Source organism: Eptatretus burgeri, chromosome 1, assembly GCF_056783735.1.
Source record: "Eptatretus burgeri isolate ZD-2024b chromosome 1, Ebu_testis_v1, whole genome shotgun sequence".
Taxonomy (NCBI): Eukaryota; Metazoa; Chordata; class Myxini; order Myxiniformes; family Myxinidae; genus Eptatretus; species Eptatretus burgeri.
In genome coordinates this window covers 132,240,974-132,268,552 of record NC_140961.1, presented here as the reverse complement: position 1 = coordinate 132,268,552, position 27,579 = coordinate 132,240,974, and the positions used below count along the sequence as shown (strand labels likewise).

The 27,579-nt window shown below is 43.3% G+C and overlaps 1 protein-coding gene and 1 pseudogene across 11 annotated transcripts in view; both read right to left on the bottom strand.

Annotated features, from left to right (window-relative positions):
• The window catches only part of MCPH1 (microcephalin 1), a 154,725-nt gene that overhangs the window by 77,108 nt on the left and 50,038 nt on the right, over positions 1-27,579 (bottom strand). For 5 of the 11 annotated variants that reach the window (XM_085898357.1, XM_085898393.1, XM_085898403.1 and 2 more), the window contains 4 exons: positions 15,293-15,382; positions 15,160-15,197; positions 14,668-14,842; positions 14,443-14,520 (listed from right to left, as the gene is read on the bottom strand). In XM_085898357.1, coding sequence (XP_085754483.1) covers positions 14,443-14,520; positions 14,668-14,842; positions 15,160-15,197; positions 15,293-15,382 — 381 coding nt within the window. Of the gene's footprint in view, positions 1-8,514; positions 8,606-14,442; positions 14,521-14,667; positions 14,843-15,159; positions 15,198-15,292; positions 15,383-21,938; positions 26,119-27,579 lie in introns of those variants that run through there. The other 6 variants (XM_085898365.1, XM_085898381.1, XM_085898429.1 and 3 more) reach the window with 4 other exon arrangements.
• On the bottom strand, positions 21,939-25,645 carry LOC147035439 (uncharacterized; annotated as a pseudogene).

The window sequence follows — 27,579 nt, the reverse complement described above, 5'->3', positions numbered from 1 at the left end:
TTGCGAGGTTGAGGGGACGGGTGCTGTGAACGAGTGCACGGAGAGCTTGGGGGTATAGAGGCCCCGGAGACCCTTGTGGGGACAATGAATCCCCAGTGTGGCTGTCCCTGTGTGTGTGGTGCAAGGTGTGAGTGCGTCCCCGTGTGTGGAAGCGACCCCGTGTGTGAGTGGTGTGGTGGCGATGGTGCCGGAGTGCGTGCTTCCCAGCACGCCGTGTGTGGATGAGGCACCGTGTGTGAGTGAGGCCGTGTGTGTGGATGAAACGGCCAGTGTGGATGAGGCACCGCGGTTGGAGTGCCCCCGCGTGTGTGAGTGAGGGACGGTGTATGGATGAGGCACCGCGGGTAGGTGCCGCGTGTGTGGATGAGGCACGGAGTGCGAGTGAGGCACCGCGGGTGAGTGCCCCGCACGCGTGAGTGAACGGCCGTGTGCAAGGTCGCTGTGTGCCAGGGAGACCGTGTGTGTGAGAGAGCGGTATGAGAGGAGATGTCGGTTGGCATGCGGGGCAACGCAGCCGCATCTCCCGGTGTGAATGTGATGGTGTGGACTGTGTGCGTCGTAACACGCAGGTATGCATGTGTGGAATGGCACGACGGCGACATGACAGGACGAAAGCCGAGTAGCGGCTGTGGTTGTTTCGAGGACCGTGCCGGGTTCGCCCAGCAGTGAGCACGCGGTTCGTGCTGTGCAACGCACGAGACCACCACGTGCTCGCTGCGAGAGTGAAGTCCCGGTCCGGAACGCACGCGGTGGATTTGCCGATCCCGCGGACGGACAAAGTTTAGGCAGGTAAATGGATTTGGACCGGACGGGTTCTCCACGCGATCGTGTGTGTTAAGCTCCAACGGCGGGCAAAGCACATGTGTTCGCGTGGGGAACCCCTCGAGACGTGGGGCTTGTTTTTTATGCGCACGGTGACGTCATGGCTGCACGTGGGGTTGGAATCCGGCAGGAGGGGTATCTCTGCCGGATGGTCCCGTCCAAGGAGGGACGAGGAACACGTGCAGCTGCATGACGTCACGGGCAGGTGCAAAGTGCGCGAGCTCTGAGTTGCCGCGCAGGTGCTGCGCATGGAAAAAAAAAAAAAAAAGCAAGCCTCACTTTCGGGTGTACAGGATTCCTGGGCAAGGGGTGAAAGACCCCCTTACCCTGGGCACAGGATGAAAACTAGTTAGGGGGAAGGGTTAGCTTAGTTAGACCGACTTCATGGGGCAGGGGTAAGTCCTCATGGAGTCCGTGGAATGGATTAGTTAGAGGGATTGTAGCCAGATTTAGGTTGGAAAATAATTAATGGGATTATTTGGAGACATGGACAGACTTTGGATGTGTAGCGGGGACGTAGTTTAGCTACGTAGTGTTAAAAGGAACGTGCTGTAGTTTAAGGGACGACGTGGGAGCACGAGTTAGTTAGGGGAGGTAGTTAGAAGGATGGCAGAGTTCAGCGGTGAGTGTGTTGAAGAGTTGGTGAGTTGTGAGGTGAGTACGTGTACATGTTGAGTGAGTGAGGCCAGCGGGTCTGTGTGAGTGGAGTGAATGGGGAATGCATGGTGCGATGAGTGATTGGGGGGAGGAGTGACTCCCGCCCAAGGGACCCCGGGGTCAGTGTAGAGTGAGTTAGCTGGGTTAGTCAAATTGAAAAATGGAGGTCGTTTTGCTGTTGGTGGGAAAGTAGGCTCGAGACCCATTTGGAGGGGTGCAGGAGCCCTGTTGACGGGCTTGGGAGCGTGGCTGCGAAAGGTGAGTATCGCTGAGTGGGTACCCCGGGCACCAGGCCAGTCGGCCGCGGTAGGCCATGGGCCCATGGGGGGCCGGGATAGAGCAGTGGGCACGGGTGCGCCTGCTTGGTGCGGGGGCCCGGGCGCCATTAGGCCGCGTGGGCAGTGTTGTGGGCACGGGTGACCCTCGGAAAGGGGCCCGGGAGGCCGGCCTGCCACGTGTGCGTTTCAGGGAGGTGCCATGGGGGCACTCCCGGTGTTAGGGAGCTGGTAGGCTCGGAGGCAGTGTAGTGCCCGGGGTGCCATAGCGGGAGAATCGGCAGAGCGTCGTGACTGCCAAAGGGAGTCACGAGACCCACCCAGGAGACCGTGTGAGAGCACGCAGGGAAAATTGGGGGCGCAGGCCCGAAATTGTGAGGACACCAACACAGGCGACGGGAATCTGGGTTGTTAGAACCAATAGTTTAAGCGAGAGGCGCTTGTTGAAAGCCCCGGGGTAGTTTAGCAGTTAAATGGATAGGGTAGATTAGGAGATGTACCCCTCCGCACCATCCATCCCCTCGCTGTCGTTGTGGGCCACTGGACCCACTTTGGTTATAGATCGCTGAACTCTGGGGAGGCCATTCTGAGGCTTCGTTGGGCCTCGACACAGGACGTTAGCTCTCCCTTGTTCCCCTCTGGGAAGGGAACGTAGGGGTTGGGAGTAGGCTAGGTGACAGTATAGGTTAGCCGAACAAGGACGATAAAGGGGGTTAGGGGACGATTTATAGAGGGGAAGTAAACATAAAAAAAAAAAAGTTGGGGCTAAATTGGTTTTTCACAAATTAAGGGAGTGGGTATGGACAGTGACAGGCAAAGGCGATAGGTGGGAGGGAGACAGGTAGGTAGGTCCGAGCCCGCCTTCCAAGTGGCCAGCACCACCGCACTCCCTCCACCAACCTCCATTGAACGGCAAAGGCTGGCCAACTTCATCGGGTGGCCGTGTTTTGCTTCAAGGCGAAGGCCGGCCAAGTTCATCGGCAGCTGTTGTTTTGCTGCAAGGCCTGTGCCATCGGCTGGCCGTGTTTTGCTTCAAGGCCTGTGCCGGCCAGTTCATCTGCCAGCTGTGTTTGCCTGCAACGGTCTTCTTCTGCGGGCTGTGTTTGCCTGCAGCGGCCTTCTTCTGCGGGCTGTGTTTGCCTGCTGCCTTTGCCATGCCATGCCCACTGCCCCTGTTCACCAGCCCCCGTTCAATTTTTGCTTTGCCCCCCCTGTTCATTTCCATGTGCGCCAGGATCCGCAAGGCAACAGTTTGCAAGCTGCGAGAACTGCCCTGTTGGCAGCTACAACACGGGGCCTGCAGTGGCGGCCCGTGCACCGTGTTTGCGTCCATCCATTCATGCATCCATTCGTTGTGCTCATTGCGTGTGCCACTTGAGCTGGCACGGAGACTTGTGCAGCCCATGCACCGTTGTGGTTCACTGCGTTCAGTTCAAAAGGGAAGGCCTTGGACTGCGTGTGAGTAGCCAGCCACGTTCCCTGTCACCTGCATTGTTTTAGCCAGAGACTGCATGCGGGGCAGCCTGGCTCCCTGCTAACTGCTTTTCTTTGCAGAGTTCAATGATCCTGGGCCATGGTTTAGTGTAAAATTTGTAAGTTAAGGTTAAGATGTACTGTAAATATGAGTGCGCCCCCGGCATGTCTGTCTAGCGCCGGCAATTTTATTTAAGTCGTCCGTGTGAGTGAGTTTGTTTAGATAGTTACGCAGCCCTTAGGTTATTTATTTTGGGGACACGAATGCCATGAATGTCGCACTCAGGGATCCGTGAGGTAAAATGTACTAGGGGAAAACTACACATGATGGCACACTAAAATTTGACGACTCGGGACGAGTCTGTAAAAAGGAAGGGGTAGTGTTGTGGTTACCAGATTCGCAAACCACCATTCAGGTCCCTTAGGTGAGGTATCTCGGTAAGTGCATGTGTAGTTAGGCCCAAACCCGTTGTCTAGTGGGAATACATGTCATTTATACGTGCTGCGACTCTTCAGGATAGCCGTTTTTCTTTTACTATCTTTATTTTGGACCAACCGCCATGATTACCATCACAACCACAACATCAACCACCAACCACAACGCCGCTTCACCACAACCGCCACGACCTTCCCGTCACACCTCGCAACCGTAGCATCGCCACCGTTCTTGCCCCGCTGTGGGTACCGGTGTTGGACTCATGCAGAACGCGCGTCGAACAGCGTGTACAAAATCACGGATTTTGTGCTTCAAAAACGGATCAAAAACGACACACGCCCACTTTTTGCCGTCCAATCGGTGAGCGAGGGCGAATGTCGCCCCAGGGCGATTGATATATGCAAATTTGTGGATCAAAAAGCCTTCACGCCCATTTTTTCTCGGGCCAATGGGGAGCGAGGTGAAAGGTCAAAGGGAGGGGGTCAAAGGCGAAGTTACGGGGGGATAAAAGGACGGTGTTCGTCAGTCAGAAAGAGGAGAACGAGAACGAAAAGGAAAACGAGAACGAGAACGAGAACGAGAACGAGAAGGAGTCGGAACGGAGGGGACGAGTGTGGAAGTCTGGAGCCCGGCGAAGTGCAGTGGCTGGAGAAGCTGAAGAGAGTCGGACGAGGGGGTGCTCGCGTCGGTGCCAGGAGCTGCACGCCCGAGGGAGGCCGGCAGCGCGACCTGGCCGAGGTGGAGACGCACACCAGGGATAATAAAGATCCTCTATACCCCGAGCATCAGCAACCCCCTCCTGTTTCCCCCCGCGCTGAGATAGTGCGACCAAGGGGGCCCCGTTCCCACCCCCTACCAGACACCGTCCACGAGGCCCGCGGGTTGCGGGGCCATCGCCGCTCCGCGTCTCATCACCAGACGGGTAGGCCCGACCCGGTCTCGGCCTCAGGCCTGCCTCATCCTTGAGGGTATTCTTTCCTTGGTTTTGGGTATGTGTTGTCGGCGCCGTCTGTGAAGTAGAATTGTATAAGTGTTGCCGTGTGCTCGGTAGTCGGTATTAGCTCTGCATTGTGTCTTCGCTTTTATATTTGCTTTTTGTGTAAATGGAATTGTGTTTTCTTTTTTTTGTGTGCTTTTGGTGGAATTGTATTTGTGTGCTTCCCGTGTGCCGCGAATAAATGTGCTTTATTGTTGAACTGTTCTCCCGCTTCGCTTCGTCTTTTCCTCCATTGAATCCCCATCTTGCTTCACGTAAAGGGTTGGTAGTGGGCTGAATACGCCCGATAATGAACCGTCGTGTCGACGATAACACCGCTCGGTTATTCTGATAGTGAAACGGGCGGGTCGCTTAAGTGGCCCGTGTCCGAAGTCGACCTGCGGCGAGGTGCGATCGCCCGGTCTGCCCTCCGCGTGGGTACTTAGGTAGGTCGGGTCGGCGAGCAACCCTATCCCACGCGGGGGCTGATTGGCTCGATCGCGGTGAGACCGAAAGGTCCACCCGTGACTGGTTCCCGGCGTTAGTCCGAGAGGGTCACGACTGGATTGTCCGTCCGGTGGGCGACGTGCCGCGATTCGAGTTACGTGGCCGTCAGCACGCCGGCGGGCGCGAAGACCGCAACAATATGTATATGTATATGTAGTTCTTCTTTCGGCTGCTCCCGTTAGTGGTCGCCACAGCGGATCATCCGTTATGATCCACATACTGATTTGGCACAGGTTTTACGCCGGATGCCCTTCCTGACGCAACCCTGGTCGCCTCTTATGACACAGGGAATAAGGATTGGGTTTCGCCATGATTCCGGGCTGCCCTACACCCTCTCATAGCGTGGCCCAACGCAGAGCACCCGTCCTCAAGCGATCCTCCAACCCAAGCCTCCGAGTAGCCGGATTACAGGCGCACGCCACTACGCCCGGTATATATATATATATATGTGTGTGTATATATATATATATATATATATATATATATATATATATATATATATATCTGTATATATATATATATATATATATATATATATATATATATATATATATATATATATATATATATATATATGTATATATATATATATATATATATATATATATATATATATATATATATAGATGCATATATATATGTATATATATGTATATATATATATATATGTATATGTATATGTATATCTATATATATATATATATGTATGTATATATATATATATATATATATATATATATATATCTATATATATATATGTATATATGTATATATACATATATATGTGTATATATATATATATGTGTATATATATATATATATATATATATATATGTATATATATATATATATATATATATATATATATATATGTATATATATATATATATATATATATGTATATATGTATATATGTATATATGTATATATGTATATATGTATATATGTATATATGTATATATGTATATATGTATATGTATATATATATGTATATATGTATATATGTATATATGTATATGTATATGTATATATATATATATATATATGTATATATGTATATATGTATATATGTATATGTATATATATATATATATATATATATATATATATATATATATATATATATGTATATATGTATATGTATATGTATATGTATATATATATATATATATATATATATATATATATATATATATATATATATATATATATATATATATATATATATATATATATATATATATATATATATAAAAATCAGACGCACCTTCTGGCTGTTATGGTGAGCATCACTATGGATTATCTCTTCGATACGATGATTCCAATGCCATTACGCATTCCATCCCATCCCGCATGCAACAGCTTGTACCCTCCTACCAACTTCCTTGCCCTGTCCCCCTTTCCATCTGGTCTTCTGAACATACAACACTTCCAAACTCCTTCTGAAAATCACCTCCACCACCTCAATTTTGATCAGTTTGGGATATTCTGGGGATTAATCAGCAGCACTGCTGAACCTACTACCCGAGCCTGCTGTTACCATTGCGCATGTGCACGCGCGCACACACACACTCACACACACACTCACACACACTCACACACACACGCACACACACACTCACACACATACCCGAGCATTCAACAAACTTATCAAAGGGGAGGAGGTAGTGGATGAATGGCTCACAGTTAAGGGTTGAGGTAACACTTTCCTCATCCCAATATTAGAGGAAACCCAATTACATCACAAATATGGATAAACAACATGTCTGCCAACAACATACAAACTTCTGACGGGAATCATCACAGAATTATGCACCACCACCTCAAGCAAGAAGGAGGCCTCGACACAGAACAGAAGGGTTTATAAAAGACGATGCTATGGAACAATCGACCACCTACTACTAAAGAAGGCCACACTCAAAAACTGTAAAACCAGAAGAGCCAAACTGTCCACAGCCTGGATAGACCACAAACAAGCTTTCGATAGTGTTCCACATTGACGGATGATACAATGCATGCGACTGTACGAGATCAACCCCCAAATAATCAAACCGATTGAGAAAGAAATGGAGTTATGGAACACCACATTGACACTGCAACACTCGGAAGGAAAGACTGAAATAGCAGGAGTGAAGATATGTCATGGGATCTTCCAGGGTGATAGCCGTTTGCCCCTCCTGTTTTGCCTGGCTCTAGACCTACTGAGCAACCTCATTAATGAGCAAGGACATAGATACACCCCAACGTCCAATATAAGATAACTTCCAAAGAGACAGGAAAGATGATCTAAAACTCTTTCCGCCAAACGATTAAAAATTTGGCAGAGCAACTGAAATTAGTGAAAGGGTACTCTGACTACATTCAAATGGAATTTGGCCGAGATAAGTGTGCTAATTGCATATTCGCACAGGGTAAGTCAACAAAAATGGACAACATTAAAAAATCGACCGAGATCCAACAATGCAGGATCCAGACAACGAAGCATCAGACAAATATCTCGGAGTAGAAGAAGGCCACCAAATATGTCACAAACAAATACACAAAACAATTGCCAAAGAATACTTGCACCGAATGAGGCTGATCCTGAAAACACATCTCACCCTGAGAAACAAAATCAAAGCCATCATCAACCCAGTCCCAGAAAACTCATGGAAACGTGAACCAAAAGCGATAATTGAGAACAAGGAAGTAACGCTCACATAACTGATGATCCCATCGAGCATGATCATAGAAAACAAAGTATTGTGAACGGATATAGTACTTGGGTATTACAAGAATTTGATAATAAAATAACAGCATTGCTAATCGTGGTATCAGTTCCCAGCGATTTTGGCCCAAACAACGCAGAGATCAAGAAAATGACCGAATAGCAAGACCTCAAAAATGAAGTGAAAAGATCCTTGAATCTGAAGAATGTCAAAATTGTACCAGTGATCATTGGAGCAAGGGGAATGATTAAGAAGAACCTTACAGAGGTCTTAAAAACCATCCCTAGGAATATGAATACAAACGAACTGCAGTTGGAAGATGTCCGAGGTTCAGTGACGATCCTGAAAATAGTCCTCGGAACAAAACTTTGAGAAGAACAAAACTTCACAGCTTGGTCCATGAATCGTGATCCCCCCACCCCCTCCCCCTACCAATATGGAGGTTCATACTTCGAAACATGGGAAGACTCCATTCCACCTTCTGAAACCCACATCTGGAGATTTTAAAAAAACAACACACACACACACACACACACACACACACACACACACACACACACACACACACACACACACACACACACACACACACACACACACACACACACACGTAGATACTTTAGGGATCTGGGGTGGGAGCATTTAAAACGCATTGTCTACCTGGCAAAGGTCTGCTTGCCCGCATGCATGCTTGAACATGCAGCGTCCTTTGCAACCCTCCGGTCGGCTCACTCTGAATCTGTCGGACCTCCTGAAATACCAGAAATATCGTGTCGTATCATAACCAGAGGGGGCTCAAGGGAAAAGAGCGGACGGCAGACCAAGAAGAGGTCATCCTGGATGGATACCCAGTCAGATGGAGAAAGGAGGACGCAAGCTATTAATAACTTTATCAAGTTATAAGTATTATAGCATTTGAACGTATGAAGCAATCTTTTCTCCAAATCCCATTATCCCGAAAAAAAAAAAAAACTATGATCAACACCGTCAAACACCGTTACTTGATCAAGGAAAACGAAACGAAAGTTTTCATCTTAACTGCCACTTTATTCATTCATTCAAAATTGCCCTTGCCAGTTCGGCGCTGCATCCCCTCCATTAACCCTTCATCTCCAAAACTTCTGATCCTTAGCCTCCATCTCTGAGTGTTGGATTCCTCGCTGGATAGTCATTTCCTTAATCCCATCCTTCCATCTTCTCTTCGGCCTTCTTCTTGGTCTCCTTCCTTCCAGCATCCATATCTGCCTTCCTGGCTATTGGATCTTCTGCCATTCTCCACACATGACCAGTCCACATTGGACACCGCTCTTTGGCGAGATCACTTAACTTCCTCTGTCCAGTTTTTACCCTAACTTCCTCATTGGTTACTCCATGCATCCAGCGAATCCCAAGTATTATTCTCAGGCGTTTACTATCAAAACCATTCGGTCTTCTTTTCTCCTCCTTCATCGACAACCAATTTCCTGACCCATACAGCACCACCGATGGTACTGCTGCATTGTACGCCTACATCTTGGCTTGCAGGCTTCACATCCCTTCTCCTCCCGAGAGCTCTGCTCAGACTATTGAACACCCTCCGGCTAATATGACGTTGGACCAGCTGGGAGACAGGATGCATCCCTGCCTAACTCCAGTCTTTACCTTAAACCATTCTATACTTTCTCCCCCGAATCCCCCACAGGCCTCTGTATCCTCGTACAAACTTCTGATCAGCCTGATCACTTTCTGTGGAATGAATAGTCTTTCATCTGAACATCTGTGGAATGAATAGTCTTTTATCTAAACATCTGTGGAATGAATAGTCTTTCATCTGAACATCTGTGGAATGAATAGTCTTTTATCTAAACATCTGTGGAATGAATAGTCTTTCATCTGAACATCTGTGGAATGAATAGTCTTTTATCTAAACGTCTGTGGAATGAATAGTCTTTTATCTAAACATCTGTGGAATGAATAGTCTTTCATCTGAACATCTGTGGAATGAATCGTCTTTTATCTAAACATCTGTGGAATGAATAGTCTTTCATCTGAACATCTGTGGAATGAATAGTCTTTTATCTAAACATCTGTGGAATGAATAGTCTTTCATCTGAACATCTGTGGAATGAATAGTCTTTTATCTAAACATCTGTGGAATGAATAGTCTTTCATCTGAACATCTGTGGAATGAATAGCATTTTAACTGAACATCTGTGGAATGAATTGTCTTTCATCTGAACATCTGTGGAATTAATAGTCTTTCAACTGAACATCTGTGGAATGAATAGTCTTTCATCTGAACATCTGTGGAATGAATAGTCTTTCATCTGAACATCTGTGGAATGAATAGCATTTTAACTGAACATCTGTGGAATGAATTGTCTTTCATCTGAACATCTGTGGAATTAATAGTCTTTCATCTGAACATCTGTGGAATGAATAGTCTTTCAACTGAACATCTGTGGAATGAGTAGTCTTTCATCTGAACATCTGTGGAATGAATAGTCTTTCATCTGAACATCTGTGGAATGAATAGTCTTTCATCTGAACATCTGTGGAATGAATAGCATTTTAACTGAACATCTGTGGAATGAATTGTCTTTCATCTGAACATCTGTGGAATTAATAGTCTTTCATCTGAACATCTGTGGAATGAATAGTCTTTCAACTGAACATCTGTGGAATGAGTAGTCTTTCATCTGAACATCTGTGGAATGAATAGTCTTTCATCTGAACATCTGTGGAATGAATAGCATTTTAAATAAACACCTGTGGAATGAATAGTATTTTAACTGAACTTCTATGGAATGAAGTCTTTCATCTGAACATCTGTGGAATGAATAGTCTTTTAACTGAACATCTGTGGAGTGAATAGTCTTTTAACTGAACATCTAGGGAATGAAGTCTTTCATCTGAACATCTAGGGAATGAAGTCTTTCATCTGAACATCTGTGGAATGAATAGTCTTTTAACTGAACATCTGTGGAGTGAATAACATTTTAAATGAACATCTATGGAATAAATAGTCTTTTAACTGAACATCTAGGGAATGAAGTCTTTCATCTGAACATCTGTGGAATGAATAGTCTTTCAACTGAACATCTGTGGAATGAGTAGTCTTTCATCTGAACATCTGTGGAATGAATAGTCTTTCATCTGAACATCTGTGGAATGAATAGCATTTTAAATAAACACCTGTGGAATGAATAGTATTTTAACTGAACATCTATGGAATGAAGTCTTTCATCTGAACATCTGTGGAATGAATAGTCTTTTAACTGAACATCAAGGGAATGAAGTCTTTCATCTGAACATCTGTGGAATGAATAGTCTTTTAACTGAACATCTGTGGAGTGAATAGTCTTTTAACTGAACATCTAGGGAATGAAGTCTTTCATCTGAACATCTGTGGAATGAATAGTCTTTTAACTGAACATCTAGGGAATGAAGTCTTTCATCTGAACATCTGTGGAATGAATAGTCTTTTAACTGAACATCTAGGGAATGAAGTCTTTCATCTGAACATCTGTGGAATGAATAGTCTTTTAACTGAACATCTGTGGAGTGAATAGTCTTTTAACTGAACATCTAGGGAATGAAGTCTTTCATCTGAACATCTGTGGAATGAATAGTCTTTTAACTGAACATCTGTGGAATGAATAGTCTTTCATCTGAACATCTGTGGAATGAATAGTCTTTTAACTGAACATCTGTGGAATGAATAGTCTTTCATCTGAACATCTGTGGAATGAATAGTCTTTTAACTGAACATCTAGGGAATGAAGTCTTTCATCTGAACATCTGTGGAATGAATAGTCTTTTAACTGAACATCTGTGGAGTGAATAACATTTTAAATGAACATCTATGGAATAAATAGTCTTTTAACTGAACATCTGTGGAATGAATAGTCTTTTATCGAAACATCTGTGGAATGAATAGCATTTTAACTGAACATCTGTGGAATGAATAGCATTTTAACTGAACATCTATGGAATGAATAGTCTTTTATCTAAACATCTGTGGAATGAATAGTCTTTAATCTAAACATCTGTGGAATGAATAGTCTTTTAACTGAACATCTGTGGAATGAAGTCTTTCATCTGAACATCTGTGGAATGAATAGCATTTTAACTGAACATCTGTGGAATGAATAGTCTTTTAACTGAACATCTGTGGAGTGAATAACATTTTAAATGAACATCTATGGAATAAATAGTCTTTTAACTGAACATCTGTGGAATGAATAGTCTTTTATCGAAACATCTGTGGAATGAATAGCATTTTAACTGAACATCTATGGAATGAATAGTCTTTTATCTAAACATCTGTGGAATGAATAGTCTTTAATCTAAACATCTGTGGAATGAATAGTCTTTTAACTGAACATCTGTGGAATGAAGTCTTTCATCTGAACATCTGTGGAATGAATAGCATTTTAACTGAACATCTGTGGAATGAATAGTCTTTTATCGAAATATCTGTGGAATGAATCGCATTTTAAATAAACATTGAGGAAATGAATAGTCTTTTAACTGAACATCTATGGAATGAATAGTCTTTCAATGAAACATCTATGGAATGAATAGTCTTTCAACTGAACATCTGTGGAATGAATAGACTTTTCTTTGAACATGGAAGCATGGGTGAGGGACAAATAATGGAAAGAGTAGAGGGTGCATGACCAGAAAGGAGGCGGGAGAAGACAGAGAGACCACAGACCCATCTGCAATGGCGAAGTGATAAGCCCATAGACTCAGCTTCATCGTGGGAGAATCCAAAAATCCTGAAGGCCTTGGTTTTCACGGCATCAATCTGAGCAAGATGTTCGGCAGGGGAGCCAGTCCAGAGGAGAGAGCAGACTTTGTACGACAGAGGATGCCCAGTCGGCGGCTGGCTTTGGAGGCCAACTCTGTCATGCGATTTGCCCAAGAAATATCAAGGCTGATATCGAGACCCAAGAGTTTGAACAACTGAACTTCCTCGAGATGATTGTTAGGAAAGTCGACAGGAGGGTTTGCCAGATGGTCCTTCGGAGAGACATAGTGAGAATGTGAGACTTTTCAGGATTGAAAGACATATCCCAAGTATTTGACCAGTTTGTGATTTTGTCAAGGTTTGAAGAGAGGGAAGACGCTGCAGCCTGCCTGTCTGAAGGATGAGGGATGTCACGGCACAGAGTTGAGTCATCAGCAAATCGATAAGGGTTTTTTCTAGAGTCAGAGAGATCGTTCATGAAGATTTGGTGGAGGAGTAGGCCCAGAACACTGCCTTGGGGAACTCCAGTCTTGACAGGGAGAGGAGATACAAGGTTTCTGAGACGTTGGCTGCAAGAGTAGAGGAAACCAGCAAGCCGTGTGTGCAGGTAGCCTTGGATGCCATCGGCAGAGAGTTTGGAGAGTAAGGCAGGATGCCAGACCAGACTGTATCAAAAGCACGAGATATGTTCAGAGAGACAGCCCTGATCTCATGTCTGACATTGAGGGCCTCCATCCATTGTTGGGCGAGTAGAAGCATCGTGTCCAAGGTGGAGTGACCTGGTCTGAAACCAAATTGTTGATCTGATATGAGGTTGTTGGAGAAAAGGAAGGATTTCACATCACCTGCGATCATGTATTTGTAATCAACTGTGTTTGTAATAAATTGTGAAACGCCAGCCTTTGGGAGCAGACTCACCACTGCTCTTCCTTTCAACACCAAAGGCTTTAAAATGAATTTCTACCAAACTAGGCAAGTATGCTTGCACTTAGAATAACAAAATACCCCCCCTCCCCCCACAAAACAGAAATATAAACTCCAAAATGTTTCATCTTTCAAGACATTGGTGTTGAGGGACCAGCATACAGCTTGATGTGATGGAAATGAAAGGAAAGGGGGATTGAAGCTAAATGATGGTCTGATAACAAAAGATGGAACAATTTGAGTGTGCTTAATAACATTCATCACAGGATTAACGACATAAAATCCATCAAGGTGAGCTGAAAACACAATGCCCTGAAGGCATCAACAAAATGGAGCCTGGTGTTGGCTTTGTGGTTACGGTGGTGGCTTGGGATCCTCGGGGTCCTGAGTTCAAGCCCCGTTGGACGCTAAATTAATACACCAGGGGGTTGACTCAGCCTGTAATCCTTCCGAGGTCGGCAAAATGAGTACCAGTGTGTGCTGGTGGAGGGGAACTGCATCAGCGACACGGTCACACTTCCAATAAATTATTGCTACCCCGGCAGCTAAACTGCCATACGCAAGAAGAAGAAGATCAACAACATGTATACTGTCAAGGATGTAGGTGTTCAATCCTTCTTAAATCTCCAAAACGAGACTTTTTGTCAACACTCTCCGACCATTTAGTGGAGGCGACACCTAATTCTGGACTGTTTCTACCCAGATTACATCACAGGGATTAGGCTACCGATGCAATGGAAAAGCAACCCGAGCTTTAGGAAGGCATAAGGTCCTTGAAAACCAAAGGCCCCTGCAGATTTTCTTCCATTCGGTAGTCAAGGCAACACGAGCGAGAGTTTCTCATAACAGATCACCTTTTGCTTTCGTCATCACCAAGGGTCACACGGGGATTTATCGAAGAAACATCATGACAATTGTGCATCACTCACACGTGCGCCTGGAAATGAATCCTTCATCTCATAGGGCTCCTCGTCGATCCAGCACCCAGCTTCTTCAGATTCCAACACCTTCACAGCACGCTCCAACAAATCACTACAAATCTCACGTCAACAACATGTATCGACGAACCACAAAATGATGTCAAAATCGGACAAGTTATTCCAAGGTCACCCGCATCATCAACTGGGCTTCAACTCCTCTCAAGAACCACTTACCCAATTGACGCTCAAGATCCAGCAGCCTTGGGCAATGCCGCGCAACACATTCAGGGTGCGGCGGTGATCTCCAGCCACCACGTGCGTCGTTCGATTGGATACGTTGTCAAATATCTTGCATCGGCCCAGATGCTTCACGATCTTCCTCACGAGCACTTGCTGCCTGTCCACAGCACTTCGATAAAATAAACATGAATTGTCTTCACAATTTACATGTAAAATGGTGGGGAAAAAAATTGGATTGGGATATGAGCCAATTAATCAGCTTGTGCACTGTTCCCCTCCCCCCCCTTCCATAATCAGGATCACCAGGGTCACTGGGGGTCTCCCCCGCCCAATTTCCCCTCCACCAATGCCAGTATCAACGAAGGAAGATCCCTCTTTCGACCGCACAGCCACGCACGCAAACAAGTGCATGTCGACACATACACGCACGCGCGCACGCACACACAACCTCTCCCTTTCCCCTCCCCACATAATAAGAGTACTCACTCAGAATGCATGCTTGTCATCACCAGGATAATTTTCACCTTCAGGGTGATGTTGGAGAGTGTTAGAAAAGGTAAAAGGTACGAGCCATTGCATTGAAGGAACAGCATAAGGAAGATAAAACAAGCGACGTCACCTGTGGCCTTTTGCGGATGACGTTATTTCTCGCAGAAGTTCCTCGCATCGGACGTTTGGTATGAACAACAAAATCGGCGATTGACAAGTTCTATGAGAAAACGAAATGCAACAAAATGACTCCACTTTGCAACGTTGGAACACAATGCGGAGTTAGGTGGTTAGGGTTATGGTTCCAGATAGGATACCTACTCGGCCGTGCCTCCAACAATGAAAGCAAAGGACATTCTTACATACGTACAACCACTGGCATTGTACATCGGCACCGGCAACTACTTGTATTTGACCATCGGATATTGTGGTTATAAAATGGAGTCTTTCAAAACGCAGAGCGTTGAAATGCAGACACGCGGTCATGAAGCTGTTAGTTTGAGTTTCACTTTGAACACGAGAGGTAAGGCGAATGCTGTTGACAATCTCATGTATTTCGTTGTTTTTACATCGACCTAATTGACTAATGGAAGAAGTTGTACATACTTGTACGTTACACGCACAACAAGCACATTGGTACACCATCAATGTACTTTCATGTGAATTAAAAAGACATTCATGGACGACGGACAAATATTGATGGCATGAGGGATTTGGACCTTGGTTCCCTCCATTCATGGGCCAGGGGTTAAGATGGCAACATCGAAAAGGCATATCCATCCAATCTTGTTGTATTCTCACCGTTGATCAATGCCGAATAAATACCCGTAAGATCACGTATCCCAATAAGGATCCTAACTGGTCTTTATCACATGAGTTAATTGTTCAAGTGGAAAGTACTGGAGGAAGTAGGAGCAAAATAATTGAGAATGACTTCCTGTAAATAAGGGAAGGGAATAAGAATCAACCGTAATTATGGGGCTAACCTCATGTGCAGGCCTGGTGTTGGCTTCATGGTTAGGGAGGTGGCCTTGGGATCCTAGAATCCTGAGTTCAAATTCAACTTGGCTGTTGAATTAATACCAGGTGGGGTTGACTCTGCCTGTCATCCTTCCGAGATCTGAAAAATGAGTGCCGGCTTGCTGGTATCCTGTGTCGGAGTGGCGACCCGTCCAGGATTGTGCCCGATAGCCAAGGAGACTGCTTAAGCAGCACCAACGCTCCGCACAGAGGATGGTCCCAATGGATGGATGGATGGATCATGTGCAGCATCGAAGACAGCAGGCAGATGATCCCACCCTGAAGGTTGTCAATGAGCCAGCTGGGTTTTTACCGACAATCCAATGGCGACATGGTCCAGACTAGCTGGACTTCCTAAACCTTACAAATTAATGAATTCCCCAATAGTAATTCCTTCAGCCGTATTTGAACCGACAACCTCTGGGATGCCAGTCCAGTGTCCTCGCCAACAAGCCACTGCCTGTACCGATCATTACCTCGCCACCGAAGGTGGACGGAAGTTTCGGTTTCACCACTGTGTGTTTGTTTTTCTGTGAGCAGGATAGCTCCAAAAGTTATGGAAGGATTCAAGCGAAGTTTGGTGAATATGTTGGGTGTGTGTGACAAAGATGAATCGATTAGATATTGGTGAAGATCTGGATACTATAATTGTCTGAGTGATTCTTCACCATTGAGAGAGAGGACCAAAAACGGCATATAGCATGATATTTCAAACAGTTGTGGACAGATTATTACAAAAAGTTGGTGGATGAGTTGGGTCAGTGACAAGAACAAGCCGATTAGATTTTGGTGTGTGACAAGGACGAATGGTCCGGATGCAGGTCCAGCCTATCAGTGGGTTACAAAACGTAAACTGTTCAGCCTGGCGGAGGTATGCGCTCTACCGAGTACCGTTCTAGTTCTTATTATTAATTACCAGCAAGTTGTCCATGCTCACACAGAATTCTAAGGATGGAGGCGTCATCGAGCCGGCAAGCTGGGAGGAACAATTCACATTTATTGCCACATCTGATGAAATTTAAATGCTCTAATGGCAGCGAGATGCTCCATTTGAAACTTTGTTCGATATATGTTGCTTTTTGATGCTTAGGGTCTGTAATAAAAAAAATTGTGTTGGTGTCAAAGCCAGTGACCAATTGCAAATTCATCGTAGGATTATTATTTGCAGCATAGATACGAGTAAATTTCAACAAGTGGCGTCATGACATGAACTTGATGCAAACTTGAAACTTTGGAAAGCACAGATATTAATTGTGTGGTATTTTTTTTAGAATCATTCCTAAGTCTTCTACAGGGATTGACCTGACTGTTCTGCCGATACGTATTGTCGCATTCACGGGGTGCACAAGCCTTTTGTTAATCCCGGCCCATACATGTTGGTTTGCAAAGCAACCAATAAAACTTGAAGCTGGGGCAGAAGAAATAAAATGGGGATAATGTGTTGAAAATATTGTGTCTCCTTTTGGCCGGTGAGCTGTCACAGATGCAAGTGGTGAGAAACAGGAGCCAAAGGAGGCACGGTCGGCAGTGTACCACTCGGGTGTAGCCGGTTCATGCTGGATTATGATGGCAACCTCTGCTCTTCAATATTCCTGCGGTGTCCAGTCCGTTCTCAGCTTTAACTACAATTGCACCTGCTGTGATGGAACCAAGCTTGAATCGAAAATGTATATTATGTTCCACCCATGTCTTGCCTCATGCATATTTATGCTCTGTCTATGTGTTGTATCATCTCCGCCGGTGAGGGGGCGAGAGTGGCTCTTCCCTGTCTGGCGGAACGTGTGGTTGTATGTGAAGAAAGCATGGTTTTTTACCGTCGTACTTGGAGTGTTTTAAAATAAAGAAAAAGTGATTTAAACCTCTGCAAGTGTTGGTTTAACTGCCTGGAGCATTATTTATTCAAGAATCGGGACATGTGGGTCATTCCAGGATACATGCCAACTCGCTCTCTGGAGAGGGATAATCTCCAAATCTACACAACACTCCATTTTCCCTGCTGGTCCAAGCTCTTCTGATGACTCTTGGAATATCTTCACTCTCTTCTGCCTTTTATCGATCAACTCCAATGCACCCGCAGCATTTTCCCTTTGATATTACAGCTGAAGGGAGAGTCCAGCTCGCTCGCCAAAGCATATGTTCCGGCACCACCACAACAGCTTCATGCTAATCATGTAATTGTGAAACCAGGACCAATGGAATGGCATGATTTCATAGCAGTTTATAAAATAGGGGTGATGGTGGGGTGGGGGAGGAGTGTGTAGTAATCATAAAAGAGATGGGGTGGGGCAGATAAGCAAACTCAGGGTTAAGGGACTCTGTGGGACACTAATATGGGACAACTCTGTGGGACACTTCCTCACCAACATAGACACAAAGCACCGCCCCACCAAGGCAAGGTGCACAGCAAGAAGGCATTGGTGTTTTTCCGTTAAAAATTTATACAATACCCGGGGCTATCATCCTCTCCCATGCACATAACAATATTATGAAACTCTCTTGGCAAATGGAACCACAAGCTTTGTTTGGTATTTTACCTGCAATGATGACAGTTGTTATTTTATTTAATGTGCTATGGAGCAGAAATATCTGCTGAAATTATTACCAAGCACAAACAAACTGTTGCGGAGATAAAGCAATGGATTTTAAGAAAAGCAACTTTTGTTATGATGTGATATGAAAGGACATACAGTATCAATTTTGGGGAAATTGCCTCGCTATCAATATCATTTATGTGCCAATTGCATACACAATGAGCGATTATTTGTACATCAAGTTACTAATCGATAAAACAAATCTGGAGAAGCAATGAGAGTCATTTACCAATCAAAATAACTTCAAAGAAAGACAAGAAATTGTATTAAAAAAAAAACAAAAAAAAACTAGAGGGAAGTCGACGGGGCACCACCACAAATCTCCAGGCTTTCCACCGAAAGCAAAGTTGAAAGAGGGCAAAAATTTCACCAAGAATGACGCAATATTTCATCATTACAGGATACCCTCATTGCCCCCATCCTTCTCCCTTCCACAGATCTCCTAATGTCTCTGTTCCCCACTGTTTTGTCCTTCCCTCTCTCACCCCTCTTGTCTCATGCCCCCCCCCCTTGCTGTGCGTCGTGTGTTAGGTCTCATATGAGTCTCGTCAATGTATACAAAAATAAATAAATAAATAAATCGAATCGAGAAATTTGTTTCCCATTTTGTCCCTTGTGACCCGAAAGACCCACCCCCAGAGGGCATGAACTGGGGTTCAAATACAAAAAAAAAATTGTTACATATTTCATGCGTCCCCATTTCATGTCGATTGCAAATACAAAGTTTCATGAAAATTTTTTTTAAATGTTCCTAAAATTCCAATTTTTTGGTATTTGACCTTTTGGCCATGCCCCCAGGGGACGGAGCCAAAAATAATACTGTTCTTGCACCTCGTGCCATGTGGTGATCATAATGTTGAACAAAACAAGTTTGTTGAATTTTTGCACAACTGTTTAGGAGATAGCATGATGGACAGACAGACAGAGCTGATCACAATATTCCCGTTTTTTTTCAAAAATAAGAATTTAACTAAAATATGTTGCGACTTTGAAGTTCCGGAATTAGACAGAATTTAATCCGGACTCGAACAGAATACGACCCTCACTTTAGGGTGGGGTACCAAAATATTATTTATGTGACTATGCATAAAAGATGTCTGTATATACAACTACAGGCATTAAATTATCTGCATAGTTTTATGGTCTTTTTTTTCCACAAAGCTAAGTTTCACATGGCAAAACTGTTAGGACACATCATGCGTTTGCACCATCGAAGGCTGCCTTTAAACTCTGATTCCGGTTCCTGCATCTCCCAAGCAACTTCCCGTGCTTTCATTGAAATCACTCCTCTTGTAATGGGTATTCCTTCATTTTGTTTTTCAGTCACAAAGTCAACAACACTTTTCTCGATATCATGAAACTTCCCACGCTTGGACCCACAGAATGTTTTTCTTCGAGTTTGTGCATTCCGTAATGACTCGCTTTAATTAACACCATCATTATTTGCAGCAGCACCGTTATTATGACTCCTGGAGGGAGGCATTGAGTGTTTAGTCTTGGTGTCTGTGGTGTCCCGCTATTTGAAGAACAAGCCCAAAGTTTTTCATTGGGCTTGGCCAGGATTCAAACCCGGGACTAGAAAATTCTCTTTATCTCTTTGCTGATGACTCCACCCTCTGCCGTACCATCTGTCATCCCTCTGATTGGCAGGCAGCAGCCTCGTCACTCTCTGCAGATCTGGATAAAATCACAAACTGGTCAACCACTTGGAATATGTCTTTCAATCCTGACAAATCTCACACCCCTCACCATCTCTCTCTGATAGGACCATCTGAACCCCCCCCCCCACCACCCCCATCTACTTTCTCAACAATCCCCTTGAAGAAGTCCTTTCATTCAAGCTTTTGGGTCTCAGTATCTGCCATAATCCTTCCTGGGAAAGCCACATCTCCAAGCTGACCTCCAAAGCCAGTCAAGACTGGACATCCTACGTCATGCAAAGTCCTTCCTTGGCACACCTGAGCTTCGAACCACTGACAAAGCTTTTATCCGCAGTCTGATGGAGTACTGCTTTCCTCTCTGGAGTGGTGCTCCTGCCCTCACGCTGTGGAAACCAAGGCTTTTAAGATCATTGGTATCTCCCATGATGAAGCTGAGCCTTTGGGTCTCTCACTCTCTCACCGCAGGCAGGTTGGTGGTCTCTCTGTCTTCTGCTGTCTACTCTCTGGCCTTGCCCCCACTGCGCTGTCTGTGATCTGTCCCCCCTATATTTCCTCAGGGCACTCCAGGTCCACCAAAAATCTCCTTCTGGTGAAATTGCCAAAATCAAGAATCACTGCTCACCTTCATTCTTTCATTCCTCTTTTTCCCAACCTCTGGAACAAACTCCCACACTCTCTTCAATCCCAATCCTCCCTCCGGGTCTTCAAAACTGCTGTTCACCACCATCTCACATCTTCCCCCATCCAAAATCTTGATTTTTACTACCTCCGTTAATCCACCATAAACCCACCTCCTTCAAATTCCGTTTTCCTTCCTGAAAGTCCCTGTAGTATCATCTGTTTACACCGTGTACCCCACCCCATCCCTCTCCCTTCCACAGATATCCTATTGTCTTTGTTCCACACCATTTTGTGCTTACTTCTCCCACCCCTCTTGTCTCATGCCTTGTTATATGTTTCTGTATATTCGCTCTGATATGAGCCTCGATTTGGTAGACCAAAAAAAAAATTGCAAGAGCTACCAATTGACTAATATTAAGTTAGCTATACCACGAGTGATCTCCGATCTCAGCTCTTCAGTATGTTATTTCAGGTGTTCTTATAAATATCAGCATAAATTTTGTATCGTAACTTTTTCGAAAACCTTTCTTCACCTGTCCTTTTTTCAAAGCACTTTTCTTTTTCAACAGAATCCATAATACACGTGAAGCAATCCACTCGCAAACAATATGCTCATAAACTCATCCACAAAAACAAGATGTGAATCACATATGGTGCAGTGTTTTCCTGGGAACGCGGAGAAGAAGAGAGATGACACGAACCAACTCGGAGCAGATAATTTCTTCATTACAGGAAGTAGAATATTTGGAGCATCCATTGAATGTAGCGACTTGTCGAATAATTGTCATTGGTAAAGAGACTGGATGTCCCTTCCCAATGAAATAGTAAAAGAGACCAAATGTCCCTTCCCTCGCCATTTAAAAAAAACACAAAACATCCCATGTAATTGTACAAGAGAGCGAATGTCCTGTTTAATTTCTAAAAACAATGAATGAATATTCCATTGTGATTTTAAAAGAGACCAAACATCCCATGGAATCCTTACTATAATTTATGGACTGGTGTTTGTGTGTTTGTTTGTCACGCCACTCCTCCTACAGTTCTGGGCCAATTACATCCAGACTTGCTACAGAGGATCAGCACGAAGTCAATTAAAGAATTGGGGTGTTTTCATCTTTTCCGGTGGTGTATGGGGGGGGGTTAGGGGTGTGAGGGGGTGGGGAGGACACAAATTCTTTCTGTAAATGTGTATCATGTCCTGCCACCTCCAGGTTGGGGAGGGTATTATAAGTCTCCACCATGTAGAGTGCAGTATTCCTATCCCCACGTTTTCCAGTGCAATGAGGTGTTTTGAAATGCAGAAGGTATGTTTTTGCTTCATGCATGTAACCTTGGTAACTATTATGTTTTTTGCCTACACAGAGCTGTCAGTTGCCTTCAAACAGCCCAAATCAAGGAATGCGTCAGAAGAACGTGTTGCATGCTTGGATCGCCCGTAGGGTGGGTATAAGATCGCCCGTAGGGCGAGTACTCTGCTCGTTGTAAAAAAAAAAGTGAATGTCCCGTGTAATTGACAAAAAGACTGAACATTCCTTCTTTTCTAATGTTAAGAGACAAAAACATCCCATTTGATTGTAAAAGAGAGTTAATGTTCCTTGTAATTGTAAAAGAGACCGAATGTTCTTTGTAATTGCGAAAGAGACTAAATGCCCCATTTAATATTGCAAAGGAAACCGAATGTCTCATTTAATTGAAGAAGAGACTGCATGTCCCATGTAATTGTTTAAAAGATTGAATTTTCTGACCCACATAATTGTGAAACAGCGAGTGTCCCATGTAATTGTTTAAAAGATTGAATGTTCCGACCCACTTAATTGTAAAAGACAGCAAATATCCCACCAAAATGAAAAGGAGAGTGAATGTCCCACTTAATTGTGAGAGGGCAAATGCCCCCATTTTATTGTAAAAGAGAGCAAATATCCCACTTAATTGCAAAAGAGAGCGAATATCCCACTTAATTGTAAAAGAGAGCGAATATCCCACTTAATTGTAAAAGAGAGCGAATATCCCACTTAATTGTAAAAGAGAGCGAATATCCCACTTAATTGTAAAAGAGAGCAAACATTCCACTTAATTGTAAAAGAGAGCAAACATTCCACTTAATTGTAAAAGAGAGCAAACATTCCACTTCATTGTAAAAGAGAGCAAATATCCCACTTAATTGTAAAAGAGAGCAAACATTCCACTTAATTGTAAAAGAGAGCAAATATCCCACTTAATTGAAAAAGAGAGCGAATGTCACACTTAATTGTAAAAGAGAGTGATTGTCCAACTTAATTGTAAAAGAGAGTGAATGTCCCACTTAATTGTAAAAGAGAGCGAATGTCACACTTAATTGTAAAAGAGAGTGAATGTCACACTTAATTGTGAAAGAGAGTGAATGTACCACTTAATTGTAAAAGAGAGCGAATATCCCACTTAATTGTGAAAGAGAGGGAATATCCCACTTGATTGTAAAAGAGAGGGAATATCCCACTTAATTGTAAAAGAGAGCAAATATCCCACTTAATTGTAAAAGAGAGCAAATATTCCACTTATTGTAAAAGAGAGCAAATATTCCACTTATTGTAAAAGAGAGCAAATATTCCACTTAATTGTAAAAGAGAGCAAATATCCCACTTAATTGTAAAAGAGAGGGAATATCCCACTTGATTGTAAAAGAGAGGGAATATCCCACTTGATTGTAAAAGAGAGGGAATATCCCACTTAATTGTAAAAGAGAGCAAATAATCCCACTTAATTGTAAAAGAGAGCAAATATCCCACTTAATTGTAAAAGAGAGCAAATATCCCACTTAATTGAAAAAGAGAGCGAATGTCACACTTAATTGTAAAAGAGAGCAAATATCCCACTTAATTGTAAAAGAGAGCGAATGTCACACTTAATTGTAAAAGAGAGTGATTGTCCCACTTAATTGAAAAAGAGAGCAAATGTCACACTTAATTGTAAAAGAGAGCAAATATCCCACTTAATTGTAGAAGAGAGTGAATGTCACACTTAATTGTAAAAGAGAGGGAATATCCCACTTAATTGTAAAAGAGAGCAAATAATCCCACTTAATTGTAAAAGAGAGCAAATATCCCACTTAATTGTAAAAGAGAGCAAATATCCCACTTAATTGAAAAAGAGAGCGAATGTCACACTTAATTGTAAAAGAGAGCAAATATCCCACTTAATTGTAAAAGAGAGCGAATGTCACACTTAATTGTAAAAGAGAGTGATTGTCCCACTTAATTGAAAAAGAGAGCAAATGTCACACTTAATTGTAAAAGAGAGCAAATATCCCACTTAATTGTAGAAGAGAGTGAATGTCACACTTAATTGTAAAAGAGAGTGATTGTCCCACTTAATTGTAAAAGAGAGTGAATGTCCCACTTAATTGTAAAAGAGAGCATAAAAGTCATGCTCAGACACATGAGCACCTTCATGATCCCTGTTGTCAAAGGCTGCTGATGTGAATTCTCCAGGATCAAAATGAGCTGGTAGTGCGACATCCTGCCTATTCTGCTGTGCAGTGTAGGTTGCAATGTCATAATGATATCGTCACAGTTCTCCGAAGCTTAGCGCAAGCCCTTGACGATTCAAGATATTGGTGATGATTTTTCCCTCCATGCCCGAGACTGTGAGCTCATTCAGCATTCATTATATGCATTGGCGTTCTCCTTCTGCCACAATGATGTACATAATACATAGTCTGAAACAAAGCTTGGATCTACCTGCAACGTTGAGCAGAGAGGCAACCAACAGCAGTCTGTTTGGAATCACTGTTATTCCGACCGTCACTATTCTCTGTTTCACATGCATCGTCATCTAACTCTTCATCATCTACATCCTCTGCTGTAGGATCTGTTTCCGTCATTACAGCTTCAGCTGCCTTGGGGTACGTCTCAGGGTTGAAATTGTATAAATATCCTAAAAACCGAAGTATCGGTTCTGGCATTCTCATACTGGAGCATGCATGTTTTAGATCTTGAGCATCACAGAATCTATCATCTCGGTTAAAATCATGACTATCAAGACTTTGCCGTAGCACACTGGCACAAACCTGTACAGGATCAATGGAGCGAATACGCTCTGCCAAAACATCTGCTCTATTACATGGCACACTATAAACCATCAAAGACTTTCACAACTGGTCAGGATATGTAAAATCAATGCTACTACCAAAGTGTCTAAAAATATATGTATCTTCACATCTCTATTGCGAAATTGATGCTCGTCCTCCACAAGTCTATTCAATCGGTCTCTGATTATACTTAGTTCATAGCCATTGCCACTATTCAGTCCCTCTTCTAACTCAGAAACGATATCACTCCATGCACGCTGCTTGGGGTTCAGCTCTGCTGTATCGCCAGTTGAACGTTGAGCATTCTCAAACTTTTGGATGTATGATGTCATGCACTGTTTGTTATAATACAAGTCAGCGCCAAAAACTGCATGCTCATCCTGGAGGTCACACATTCGACTGAAAATGTCATCCTGGAAGAAGTTTTCTGCTTGTAAAAGTGAAGTAGCACGGTTCGACTCAGATATACGATATTTCATAAAGTCCCATTTGTGTGACTTCTTGTTACAAATTATGCAGTTCATCGAGTAGTTGACACTATCTGCATCTGTTGGATTTGAAGGTGAGCGTACAGCGGAGTGAGCACGAGTCGCAACCCCATGTGGACTGCCAGATTCTTCTGAGGATAGCGATGCTTTCTGTGATTTCCCTCCTTCCTGGATGCGTCTGAGCAGATTCGCATTGGTGCACTTCTTGTAGCACTGGTGCACTTCTTGTAGCACTGGTTGGAAACATGATAATAGAAGAAGTCACTCTCGGCTGGCATCAACTTATGCATTTTGTTTCAGAGACGTTTCGTATGTCACTAGCTTCCCGTATTCATTTACACCCATTGGGTGTGCTGATCAGTTTTCCCTGCGTTGGCTCTTGACAAATTACACACTTTGTCCAGTCAAAATCACCAACTCCTGTCCCCGAAAGCTGTACAAATTCCATTGCTGATTGTGGATTAGGGCTTGTATTAGGTCTTGTATTAGTGCTTGTCTTCAGAATTTATCTGAAATAAAAGAGAAGCGGATTACAGTGAGTTGATTTGTTAAATGAAGATCTTTAAACGTAATGATTACAGAAAGCAGCAAATCTTCAATTTTGTGATGGACACCATATAATCCTGGCTCTCGGGGGAGTTATTGACCATCGCAAAAGTACAAAGTCACCCATGATTTTGGTGATAATAGTTATGGGCGTCACGTTGGATTTATAGGTTACCTGAATACACTCAAGAAGATTTTTGCTGGTCTCAGTGAAACACTGTATTATTATACTCTTATAATTGGATTCCTTGGGCTTAAATGCATGAGTATAGCCACCAACATGAAGCGTCTATGTGTTTTGATGACTGATATATGGACAACTGCGATTTTGAATGGGGCCATTTTGAAATTGAAGATGGCTGCCACAAACGAAGGAGCCAATGTAATTGTTCTTGGTCTTATTGAGTTCCTTGACTCTGAAAACAGAGGTTTAGGCACCAATATCATGTCTCTATGAGTCTCACAGACCAAGATATGGTCAAAAGTAATACTTATGGTGGCCATTTTGAAAAGCACCCTCTGTAGCAAAATCTATACAGATTTGGGCTTGTCACCCAAATTTTTTTGAAACGTCTTGGTATGTACAACAATAAAATCATGGGTGAGTTTGTACTTTTGCGAAGGCCATGAACTCCCCCCGAGAGCCTACACTATTGTGAAAGAGAGCAAATATTCCATTAAATTGTGAAGGAGAGCAAATGTCCCACTCATTTGCAAAAGATAGCAAATATCTCACTTAATTCTAAAAGAGAGCGAATGTCGCACTTAATTGAAAAAAAAAGAGTGAATGTCCCACTTCATTGTAAAAGAGAGTGAGTGAATATCCCATTTCATTGTAAAATAGAGCCCATGTCCCACTTAATTGTGAAGGAGAGTGAATGTCCCACTTAATTGTAAAGGAGAAAGAATGTTCCATTTTATTGTAACAGAGAGTGAATATCCCACTTAATTGTGAAAGAGAGTGAATATCCCACTTAATTGTGAAAGAGAGTGAATATCCCACTTAATTGTGAAAGAGAGTGAACCTCCCACTTAATTGTAAAAGAGAGCGAATATCCCACTTAATTGTAAAAGAGACTGAATGTCGCACTTAATTGTAAAAGAGAGCGAATGTCCCACTTAATTGTAAAAGAGAGTGAATGTCCCACTCAATTGTAAAAGAAAGCAAATGTCCCACTTCATTGTGAAAGAGAGTGAATATCCCACTTAATTGTAAAAGAGAGTGAATGTCCCACTTAATTGTAAAAAAGAGCGAATGGCACACTTACATTATGTGTGTGTGTGTGTGTGTGTGTGTGTGTGTGTGTGTGTGTGTGTGTGTGTGTGTGTGTGTGTGTGTGTGTGTGTGTGTGTGTGTTCTTCATAACTACAAAACCATGAAAAGATAATTAACGACCTTATTCATTTATATCAGGCCATCCTCG